The following is an 11,559-nucleotide window of genomic DNA, read 5'->3' as shown; positions in this document are numbered from 1 at the left end:
CTTTTTCCCTTTCAATTTATATCAGTTTACTACTCTGCATGGTATCCCTTCCAAGTCCTTAAAATTTGGAAACTTTCGAAATTTGAGCACCAGATAGGGAAAATGTATTCAGCCTAATCAAACAGCAGCCAGCCTGCCCAGCCTAGTTCACTAGAGGGGAGGAGCTGGGGCGGGGTAGGACCGACCTTGGGGTGGGGCCCTCTGTGAGAGCCCCTGAGCTGGCCAGCCCCGCCGCTGATGTAGGATTGGTGAATGAGTACTTCGGCCTGAGCTCATAGGAGCAGAGCAGCTTGCGGGGCTTTGATTGGCTCAGTGGCTGCTGCCCGTTTATTGGTTGCCATAGGTCGTCACGGCGACCGAGGGAGTGGGGGGGGTGGGAGGGTGTTGGGCCTGGTGGGAGTGCTGAGGGTTGCTGGCGGCTGGGCTGCTCTCCTGGGCGGTGTCCGGGGAGCTGTGGGCCGAGTCGCCCTGGGTTCCCATCACCCTCTGAGAGGTGTCTGAGCGAGTGGGGTCCACTAGCGAGACCCTTAGGCCGGCACCATGGGCTGCTGCTTCACTAAGAGGCGGAAGAGTGGGAAGGAGTCGCGGGCTGAGGGAGAGGAGGAACAGCCCAAGCTGTACAGCTGGGACCAGCGGGAGAAGGTGATGTTTTGGGGATCCCCTGCTTTGCGTCCTCCTTGGCTAACCTTTGCCGCAGAGGAGAGCGGGGCAGCCTGGCGGGTGGCCCACAACTGGCTTTCACTGGCGCGCACAGGCAGCTGAAGTCTCACGACTTTGGGAGCGGGATGCGAAGGGCCCAAAGGAGGCACAGAGTTAGTGGTCAGCCTAACTAGACCCCCAGGGCCTCTCTGTAGGCTCTGTGCCCTGACTCCAGATTCCAGAAAGGACTCCAGGGAGGGAAAGAGCCTGGAGAGTGCTGAATCTCCAGTCAGCTCCTTTCACCAGCAGTGGCCAAAGGGTCCAGTGGTCGAATTACACAGACAAGACTGATTCTCATCTTTTTTGCGGTTTGTATTCCCAAGGTGTTACTCTTTTGTCTGCCCTCCTCCCTCGCAAATCGCTTTTGGTGCCTCTTGGTGTTATTAAGTGGACTGTTTCATGTCTACCTTTATTCTCTTCTTCCATTTATGAGAAAATAATAATGAAAATTGAGACAGTCTTGGAATGTACTGTGTAAGGTGAAAGTACCCAACACAAACCAGGAAGTAGTTTATTATTGCTGTGTTATATGAATGAAAACGCCTTATTTTTATTATATATATATTTGTGTGTGTATATATATATATATGTGTGTGTGTGTGTGTGTGTGTGTGTGTGTATCCCAAAAGGTTTGAAAAAGTCTCCTAATCTTGCACAAAATGCAGTTACTTAGGCATACATTTCACAATGGTTCCTCTTTCTACATAGTTCTTCATTTCTGCTTAGTATAGTTGCTTAGTAAAACACTTAATAGACATCAGTTATTTTGGTTTCTCAAAGTAAGAGAGCTTGTTTTCTAAATGGGTGTCATGAACAGTTAACTACTGCTTAATGCAACACCTTTGATCAAAAATACTTTATAGTAAGTCTTATATTAATGTTTCGGTATAACAAATCATCCTGCATCATTTCAAATCCCAGCAGAATCTAGGCATTCATATAAACGATATTCTCAAAATATTGGCTTTTAACAAATGGAAGATGCTGATGGAATTCTCAGGCTCAGCTTTTTGCCTTTGACTCTGAGACCCTTCTTGGGCCATGTGGCCTTTTGTTCCTCTATAGCAGTATTTTGTCATGTAGGAAAATGTTGTATTTTCTGTTTTATAAGAAGATTGTACCCATCAAAGTTATTTGGTGGGTGGATTTTGAAATACTCATTTTCGACAGCCTTGGGATTTCTAATAATGCTGTTTAGATTTTTTTTTCTCCCCAACGCTGGAGATTGAACCTTGCTAGGTAAGCATTCCACCACTGAGTGGCATTCCTAGCTAAATAATGCTCTTTAAACTTGAACTTCCTGCTGCAGAGAGAGTTTTTTTTGTTTTTGTTTTGTTTTGAAGTCTCAGGCTAAAAGTAAAAGTGTGCTTTTCTTTTCAGTAGTCTTGGTTGGCTGTGTAGTTCACTGTTTCACAATAATTGTCTTTCTGCTAACTTCTACTTACAAAGTTCTGGTTAATTGGGATCTTCTGCTCTTGGTTATTATATTCTGTTATTTTTTGCAACAGGATCTTTTTTGTTATATTTTGGGACAAGGTCTCGTGTCACTCTGCATAGCCTTGAATATCTGTCTGATTCCCCTGCCTCCATCTCCTGATTGTTGGAATTGTAAGCATGTGTCACCAACTTATATTAGAGACACTGTTTTGATATGTAATTCTGGCATGCCCATTACACATTATATAATTCAGGCTGCCTTTGGATTTCTAGCAATCCACCTGCCTGAGCCTACTGAGAACTGAGATTATGGGCTTGTGCTACCACACCCTGATAGTTGGGATCTTTCATATGAATATGTTCTGTGATTTCTTTTTTTCTTGTGCTCTTTATCTGTGTAAAAGTACTGAAAAGTAGCATAGTGGATACTAACATCTAAGTGTCCCCTCTCCTACCATGTGAGCCTCATTAAATTTTCTGGTGTAAATAGGAACATTAAAATTTTTTAATTTATATTTTTTACATATTTTATCCAATAAAAAGGTCAGCCTGAAACCATATACATACAAACAGCAAAAACAGACTCAGTAGGTTGTATTTATATGTTTATGCATACTTACACATACATAGACATGACATATATGTGTAATAATAATAAACGAAACCTTTTTGAGAACTTTACTGGTACTTTAGTTATAGAGATGTAAGAGCTATTATTGGAAATGTAAAATAAGCTCATGCTTCTATATATGTTATATATAACAACTAGATATAAAATTATATAAGTGTATTCTATATAATACACAGTATACATAATATACCATAATTTAATATTATTATATATCACACATATATTATAATTATATTATATAGATATAATAAAAGTTAAAACCTCTTTTGTGGTGCTGAGAAAAGAACACAGCATGCTAGGCAGGCACTCTACCACCAATCTACACCCTAGCCCTCCAGTGGTACTTTTACTGAGCCTGGTCTTGCTATCTATTGAAACTTTTGGTTTTTCACTACAAGGAATTGAATGTAGATACACAGCCTACAGAAATAACTGAGATACATTGTATTTGTAGCAACAGAAATGGTTTGTCTCAGGTTTTCATAATATCATGGAGCCTAAGTCTGTGTGGTTTAAAGTTAGAGCAAACAATTAGTCAACCTGCAAGAGTTTTTAAAAAATGAGTTGCCTGTAGTTTCCTTACCATTGGAAAAGTGGTGTTTAAAGTTTCCTTAGGTTGTATAATCAGAGTTGATGGGTACCCCATGGGTTTTGGGTTTTGCTTTGAGTAATTGGGTCAGCCTTAAGGGACTGAAGCAAGGAGAAATTGTCTCAATTAGAAAGAATGTTTGAGGACTAAGTGGTGTCATGGCAACTTACATATTACAGTCAACAGTGGAAGGAATTCATTTTCCATTGCTGCTGACTTTGAAAAAGAAAAAAAAAACTTACTAACTACACTGACATGAGAAATACATTGGATTCGAAGATCTCTGTTTAAATCATTTGGAAAGAAATGCCTTTGCTTATTATTTGTATGCTGTATTTAATAGTTAAGCAAGCTATTCAATGTATATGTATTCAAGCACCAAGGAAGAGACAAAATTATTAATCTTGCCCTCCAAGACCTTACTTGCCCTTTGGAGTGAAAACAAGAAATACTGAGGCAAAATGAGGTGAGGATGAGTGGAAGAAAGGGAGTTTTCACTTCTACTTATTCATGCTAACACTCCCCAGTAATAGAAAGAAGAATAGTTCTGGCTGGGCAAGGTGGTGCACGCCTATAATGCTAGCAACTTGGTTGGCTTGGTGCTTCTGAGTTCAGGGCCAGCCTCCTGGGTTTCAGGCTGCCCTTTATGATTATGGTCATTGTGAGACTGAGATCTTGAGTCCTTAAAAAGAAAAAAAAACAATTAGTTTTCCAAATGATGGCCTAAGTATGAAAATTATGATTTGAGTATAAAGAACACACTTGTATCTGCTACATTTGTCTCATGATTATTCAAAATAGTATTTATTAAAGCCAGAGCCTCAGACCAGAAATTCAGCTGTCTATTGTTCAACTTTGGGTAAACCAGTTGATTTGTATATTTCAAGCTTCTTAGCTATAAAGTTGGCTAGTCCTAAAGAGTTCTGCACAATTTAGCAAGGCAAGGGCTTGTCCCAAAGAAGCGACATTAGATAGTAATTGTCATCTCCAGAGACACTTCAAACACAACTCACAGGAGAATGTAATTCCAAGAATTGTCCATCAGTAGAAGGGATGACTTTGTGGGGAACCTGATTTTGTCTATGTAGAACCTTCAGAGGTTGGATGGGTGACCTGCTAGAAAGAAGTATCTGCAGTGGATAGGAAGGTAGATGCTATTTTCATCATCTTCTAAGTATGTGAGGTACTTTAATTAAACCATCCCAAAACTTAATACCTTAAAACACTGACAACCTTTGTTTAAACCTTTGTTTAGGACTCTGCCCTTTGTGTACAATTAAGCAGGGTTGACTCTATGTGGCATCAACTATGGCAACTTGAGTAGGGGTTCCAGGATCATGTTTAGGATGGCTTAACTCCAAAGGTGACTGTCAGGTTGATATAGGCATTCAATTGAGAGCTCAACTGGGGCTGAAGGCCAAGCACTCTCCATGTGTATTCTGGGCTTCAAGGTCCAAGGGCCACTAACATCATTGAGGCTACTTGATGTTACATCTTTTCCCCCAGAGAACTAGTTTTAATTTCAATAGTTTATTACAAATATATTTAAGTTTTTATTTTACAATTATGTATGTATGTACGTGAATACCTGAGTATGGGTTTGTACACATGAGAACAATGTCTATAGAGGCCAGAAACAGGCATCAGATCCTCTGGAACTGGAGTTTCATGCAGTTATGAGCCATCTGACATGAGAAGTCAGGTCCTCTGCAAGAACAGTATGTGCTCTTACTGGCTGAGTATTAGAAGTATTTTAAGAGAAAACCTTTAATGTATACCTTAAAGTTTAAATAATCATATCTGCACAAGCTGCCTTTTAAAAATACCTTTTATTTTTACAAACTAGATTTCCATTAAAGTGAACAGATTCCATTACTATATCTCAGGATATCATTACTGAGGTTCTAACTACAGAAATTAAATTTAATGAAAATTTTGCTGCCTAATAAAGAATTAAGATGTTCACTGTTGTTTTCTGTTAGAGAAATAATACTTAAATAGTACTGTTGGATATTAATATCACATTAACTCCAACTCCTGCTAATATAGCAAGTTTGGGCCAGCATGGGTTATAGGTAATACATATGGATATAAACTATGCACATTTCATCAAGGCTCTTGTGTTAAAATACTTTAGACTACAACCTATCTATGCTTGTAATTTTAAACATTCTAAGAACTAGCAACATTTACAAAATTATTCTAAGCTTGAAATTAGTTGTTAAGTTTTTAATTTGAAGAACTTTTAGGAATTTCCAAAAAAATATAGTAACATATATCCTACATTTCTCCTTTGAATAGTGATTGACAATCCAAATAATTTTATACTGTAAAGTGAGCTATAGAATCTTTAGCTACAGGATTAATTTATCCTCATAAGCCATTAAAAAATGGAATGTCTAGGGGAAAACTAAGAATAGTAGATTACATTGAATTCCTCAGTATTGGAAGCTGTTATGGAATGGGTATTAGTCAAAAATTGTTGAAGGCCTAAGTCCCCATAGTTATATTTGGAGTTAGGGCCACTAAAGAAAGAAATAAGCTTACATAATGTTCATAAGTGTAGAGTTCTAATCCTAAAGGATTGGTGACTTCATGAGATTTCATCAGAAAGTAAGCACCGTCATGTCCCTCAACCCCACATAGAAGAAAGTGCTGGTGAAGATAGAGATGAAGGGCTTTTTCACAGTTGGAGCCAGCTAGGCCAGGCTGCCATAACAAAATGCCACATTTTGTATGGCTTACATAGAACATTTATTTCTCAGAGGTCTAGAGCCCAAGACGCAGAAGATCAAGATGCTGGCACATTCGTAGTCTAGTGGGACCTGTCTTCTTGGCTTTAGATAGCTGTCTTTTTTGCTTTGTCCTTTTAGGACTTTTCCTCTATGTGTTCTCTGGCTCCAGCTCTCTTTTTCCCACATCTTATAAGGTAAGTAATCCCATTATGAAAGCCTCTAATTACTTCCCAAAGGCTCCACCTCCAAATATCACGGTATTGAAGGCTAGGGCTTCAAAGTAGAAATTTGGCGAGACTGGCTGGAGATACAGCTCAGTGGTAGAGCACTTGCCTAGCATACATAAGGCCTAGGGTTCAATCCCCAGTAGCATTAAAAATGGGTGAGACACAAATATTAAGTCCACAGCACACTCAAGCCTATTAAAATAGCAGCTGAGTGATTTAGCAATAGATTTTATGTTGGTATTTGCAACAAGAAATCTTAACTCCTAGTAATGATTTGTGTGTGTGTGTGTGTGTGTGTGTGTGTGTGTGTGTGTGTGTGTGTGGTGTGGTGTGTGTCTGGCTCCTCTTGCCCATTCAGCTTTGTAGAAATCAGTCAACTCCTGGTGGTCTTTTCCCTTCACCTATTCACCTTTGAGCTAACTACCTCCACTGTGATTAATGTGTCAGTACCAAGAAGAGAAGCAAAACATGATCAGAGAATACTTTGTTTCTCCCTAAAATTTAATGCAGAATGGACTTAAGCCGGCCTTTCATGTTCTTTCTCACTTTAAGGCCTGGAACTAGAACAGGCTCCCAATAGTGTCCACCACAACTATATTCCATGTCCTGGTACTGGCTTTTCACAGAGGAGAGCAGCCTCAGCCTCCTTTTCCTCGGTGTATTGGAGAGAAGAGACTACATAAAGGAAGGAAAGACCTACAGTAGTTATTAGACGTAGTTCCTCTGCCTGCTATAGTTCTTTTATTTTCCTGACCAGAAGTTGGCCAACTTAAAGAGTGAGCTAACTGAATGTCCCTGAATGCTGTTTTGTTCCCATCTTTTCATGTTGGGAATTGAACTCTGGCCTTTCATACACTAGACAAGTGCTCTTACTGGGCTAGATCCTAAGCTTTACTCTTTTGGTCTTGATCAGCATCAGAATCTCAGTTCATTGGAGATGGAGTGGAGAATGGGATGTGGAGAAGCTTCAAGTTCTCTTCAAGACACTGTGTGATTGGGTTGAAGAGATGGCTCCACATTAAGAGTACTGGGTGTTCTACTGAGGACCCGAGCTTGATTCTCAACACCCACATGGTGACTCACAACCATCCATAACTCTAGTTCCAAGGAGATCTGATACATTCTTCTAGCCTCCATGGGCACATATATGCAGGCAAAACACCCATACACATAGCAAAAAAGGTATTTGATTATCAGATTTAGTTACTATTAACATAATACCTGTATAATCCAGATCATCTGGATTATATTCTGGGGTAATCAAGAGTTATTAATTAAAATGGCTACATAGTTGCTTATATTCTGTTTTTAATGGTTAATTGATTTCGTAAATTTTAGTGTTTGCATGTGCACAATGTACGTGCAAGTACCCACAGAAGGAGGTATCAGAAGCCCTAGAACTGGAGTTACAGGCATTTGTGAGGTGTCTGATGTGGGTGCTGGGAACTAAACCCAGGTCATTTGCAAGAGCAATAAGTGCTCCTGACTATTAAGCCATCTCTCAGCACCTGATACTCTGCTTCAAACCTGTTTATAATCACATCCTCATTTTCATTAATTATATTGTTTTTTAATCCTTTCTAAACTTGTTTTGACCTTGTTGGTGTTCTTTATTATATTTAATGTTTAAATTATTAATTTCTTCTGTAATTTTTAACTTTTCTAATGGATTATTTTAGCATTTAGTTGCAAATATATTTAACATTCCATGGCTATTCTAGATCGTGTGTGCAAATTATCTACTATTTCTAAATTTCTGTGCCTATTTTTTTTCAGGGTAGTCTCAAAACTTGAGATTATTCTGCATCAGCCTTCTAAGTGCTAAGATTATAGGCATGTGCCACTGCACCTAGCTTCAATTTTAATGAAAAAGTTTAGATGTATTTATTTTACGTATGCATGTGTTTTGCTTACATGTATGTCTGTTCATGCATTCCTGGTATCCAAGGAGGGCGATGGACCCCTGGAATTGGAGTTATAGACAGCAGTGAGTCTGCTGGGAATCAAACCTTTGTCCTCTGCAGGAGCAACAAGCACCCTTAACTACTGAGCCATCTCTCCAATCCCCTAATTTCATTTATAATTTTTTTCAGTGTGTGTTTATATACAAGATATTTTTACTCTTTTAGATGTGTAATGCAAGCTTACTTGTGAGTTTAGGTTTTCTTCATTTCTAGTTTTATCCGTTTTTTTTGTATACACACACACACACACACACACACACACACTCACTGTCTTTTGAGACAAGCAAGTGCCCTGGGATTCTCCACATATACTAGGCAGTGGGCCAGTAAGCTACATGGCTCTGCCTGTCATTGACTCTGCTGTGCTTTTGTGGTGATAAGCATATTTCAACACATCCAACTTCTTTTATAACTGCTGGGGATTGAACTCAGGTCCCTGTAGGAGGAGCTAAGGTGGGAGGAATAAGGAGAAGAAGAGGAGGAGTAAGGAAAGGAAAAGGAGGAGCTAGAGAGAGCAGAGATGTAGAAGCGATGGAAAGGCATGCAGGTATGGAGAGCAGTCATGGTAACAACTTATATTTAGGTTAGCTAATTGGGAAACAACTCTCTTTGTATGGGCATATTGTTATTGAGCATTACTAAATATATAAAGCCTTAGATTAATATTTAAGCATTAGAGTCTCATTTTCTTACTGGGCCTGCATGGTTGGTGGGATGGTCTGGGCACTGCCCAGCCTTGTGGAGACAGTGTGGGAGATGGCCCACACTGGTGTCTCGTTGGTGGCAGGGCTGGTGTTTCTGGCTGGCTGTTTCTAGCTGCAGTGCACATGTGGACTCTGGCCACAGAACATGGCGGCTGTGCTAGGCAGAGTCACCACAGTTTAGATAGTCAGCTGACCGGTGGTCTCTTTTAAATAATTACTACAACAAAGTGGCGCACCAATTTTGGGCAAGGATTTACTAGAAATTTGAGTCTATTCACCTGAGAGTAAAAGTTGTATTTTTTTTTTAAAGAAAGTGAGTGATTGGCACTGATAGGAGTCACGTGACTCCAGCGTGGGAACTGTGAATAAAGAGACTGCTGGCAGGCAGGTCCTCTGCTAAGAGAAATTGTAAGCTGCTCTGAGCCAAGAGAGCCAAATAAGCCTCCTTTGTGGAGCATACTGATTTAAGTATAAAGTTAAAATATAGGGATTATTTGCTTTTAGCAAAGATTTATAAACATTTGTTCGAATCACCTGGGGATTATTGCTCGGTGGTTTGGAACTTAGATAGGAAAAATTGTCACTGGCTCTAGAGTAGGGAGTACAATGTATAAGTGAAAGCTGCTCTGGAGTACAGAGCCAAATGGATAGATGATACAAATAAAAAACTGTTCTAGGCAGAGGGCCGTACAGAAAGATAGTGTAAATCAGGTGTATTCAGATGATGTAAAGTTATATTGCCTCACAGGAGACTCTTACTGGGCCTGCATGGTTGGTGGGATGGTCTGGGCAGTGCCCAGCCTTGTGGAGATAGTGTGGGAGATGGCCCACACTGGTGTCTCGTTGGTGGCAGGGCTGGTTCTGTATAACGTGGGCCCCATGGGAATTCTGGGTTCATTTCCTGCTTGGCAAAATAGGGAAGGAAGAACGGTGTGATTTTCAGTTTTGTGGTTATAACTTTCCTCTGGGAAAGAGGTCAAGATGAAGGTTTTTTTTGGTTACTGGCTCAAGGATACACTGTTTTGGGAAAAAGGTTTTGGCTGTGTTTTTCCAGAAAAGATGATTAAGGCATTTCTACCTCCCAGAATTATATGGATTAGACATGACAGAGGCAGGCCACCAGAATACTAGATTCCAGAATTCAAACAAACAATTATCTTCATACTAAAATTTGTTTTGAGAATTGTATATTGCAGAATACACAGCCTTGGTGTATCTACTCATCAAGCAAGCTGAGCAGACCTGCTCGAACCTCTGATGTCCTGGAATTCCAGCTGGATGCGGTGAAGACACAGACATCAGAGGCTTATCAATTTACCCTTCCCCCAGCCCCTCTTCTAATATCTCAATGCCCAAATTCAGCTTGAAGAAGTTAATGAAGAGTCGGCGCCCCTATTCCATGGGCTTGGGGACTGAGGTGGTTAATATTGGGCTGTCTTTCTAGGGAAAAGTAGTGGTTTTGTTGGAACAGGGAGGAATAGCTAGGATTGTTTGCATAGCCATAACCTATTGGTAGAAATATGTATAATTGTTATTAAGCTGAAGTTATAATTTCTTAAATGGTACAAAATTTATTTTGATTTCAAATTCTAAGGTTTTCATCGGTATGAGTTTCTTATTGATATAAAAGTGAGATGAATATTGCTACTCTCATAGGCATTGTGCCTATATAACACATTTAGGAATACAAGGCTTAGACCCAGTCCTTCTTTAGCTTTTTAAAACTGATTTGATATGGTTACCCTGTGAGTTAAGGGCCTATAGCAAATTCATGGCTCTGAGTTTATTGTTAGGGTGTTTTCTGTATTTTAATTAGAAATAGCTGAGAGGAGTTAACAGATGGATGACAGTCCAGATTGCCTTACATGGATAGTTGGTTTTCAAAATGTCAGAAATCCACAAAATTGACGTTACAAACATTTCTGTATTAATGTTCATTTTGATTAGAGACCTGACTGCTCCTGAGAGCTTCCCTGTCTTGGATTTTAAGAAGAAATTGAGCATCTTTGGAGTTACTCCAGTTGTGGTGAGACAGCCACTAGGCAAGAATTACCTCCTTTCATCTACAGACAAATTACTGTCCAGAAAAAGATACACTTGTGGAATAGTTGACTGATTATATCTGCCTAGACAGAGTAATCAGCCCTTAATAATTCTGCATTACTTGGTCTGTCAGATGATCCTGGACCAGAAGGCTGAAGATCAGATGCTCCAATGTTTTATAGTATAGGGACTGTCCAGGTGCTCAGTGGTCTCTACAAATTGGCTAAGTTTTAGAAGCTATGCTTTGTGCTTCCCATAATCTCAGTTAACTCAGTCATTCTGGATTTCTGATGAGGTTGAAAACTTATAGTCTCATAGCCAATCCTGGCTATTTACTTTGAGAGAACAGATTTGAGAGAATGGTTTCCAGCTGACATTCGTTCTAAAGCCAAGAAAAATGCCAGGTTCAGAACTAAGTCTTTTAGTTAGGAGAGATGACAGATGTTCTGTTTAGTTGACAAAATTGGACTGGGTATTAGGTCTATCTTGTACCTTATGGATACAAATTGGTATAGTTGTGCTCTAATTGT

General features: G+C 39.7%; 1 protein-coding gene across 3 annotated transcripts in view; it reads left to right on the top strand.

Moving 5' to 3' along the window:
• The first annotated feature begins 375 nt into the window (after positions 1-375).
• The window catches only part of Rp2 (RP2 activator of ARL3 GTPase), a 36,539-nt gene continuing 25,355 nt past the window's right edge, over positions 376-11,559 (top strand). The window contains exons 1-2 of one of the 3 annotated variants that reach the window (XM_076918806.1): positions 384-642; positions 6,230-6,285. Coding sequence is in view for 1 of the 3 variants with exons in the window: in XM_034486324.2 (XP_034342215.1) it covers positions 541-642 (102 nt within the window). In the remaining 2 variants the exon portion in view is untranslated. Of the gene's footprint in view, positions 643-736; positions 1,008-6,229; positions 6,286-11,559 lie in introns of those variants that run through there. The other 2 variants (XM_034486324.2, XM_076918807.1) reach the window with 2 other exon arrangements.

This window comes from Arvicanthis niloticus, chromosome X, assembly GCF_011762505.2.
Source record: "Arvicanthis niloticus isolate mArvNil1 chromosome X, mArvNil1.pat.X, whole genome shotgun sequence".
Taxonomy (NCBI): domain Eukaryota; kingdom Metazoa; phylum Chordata; class Mammalia; order Rodentia; family Muridae; genus Arvicanthis; species Arvicanthis niloticus.
Note: the sequence above shows the minus strand (reverse complement) of the source record. Positions and strands in the feature narration are given on the sequence as shown.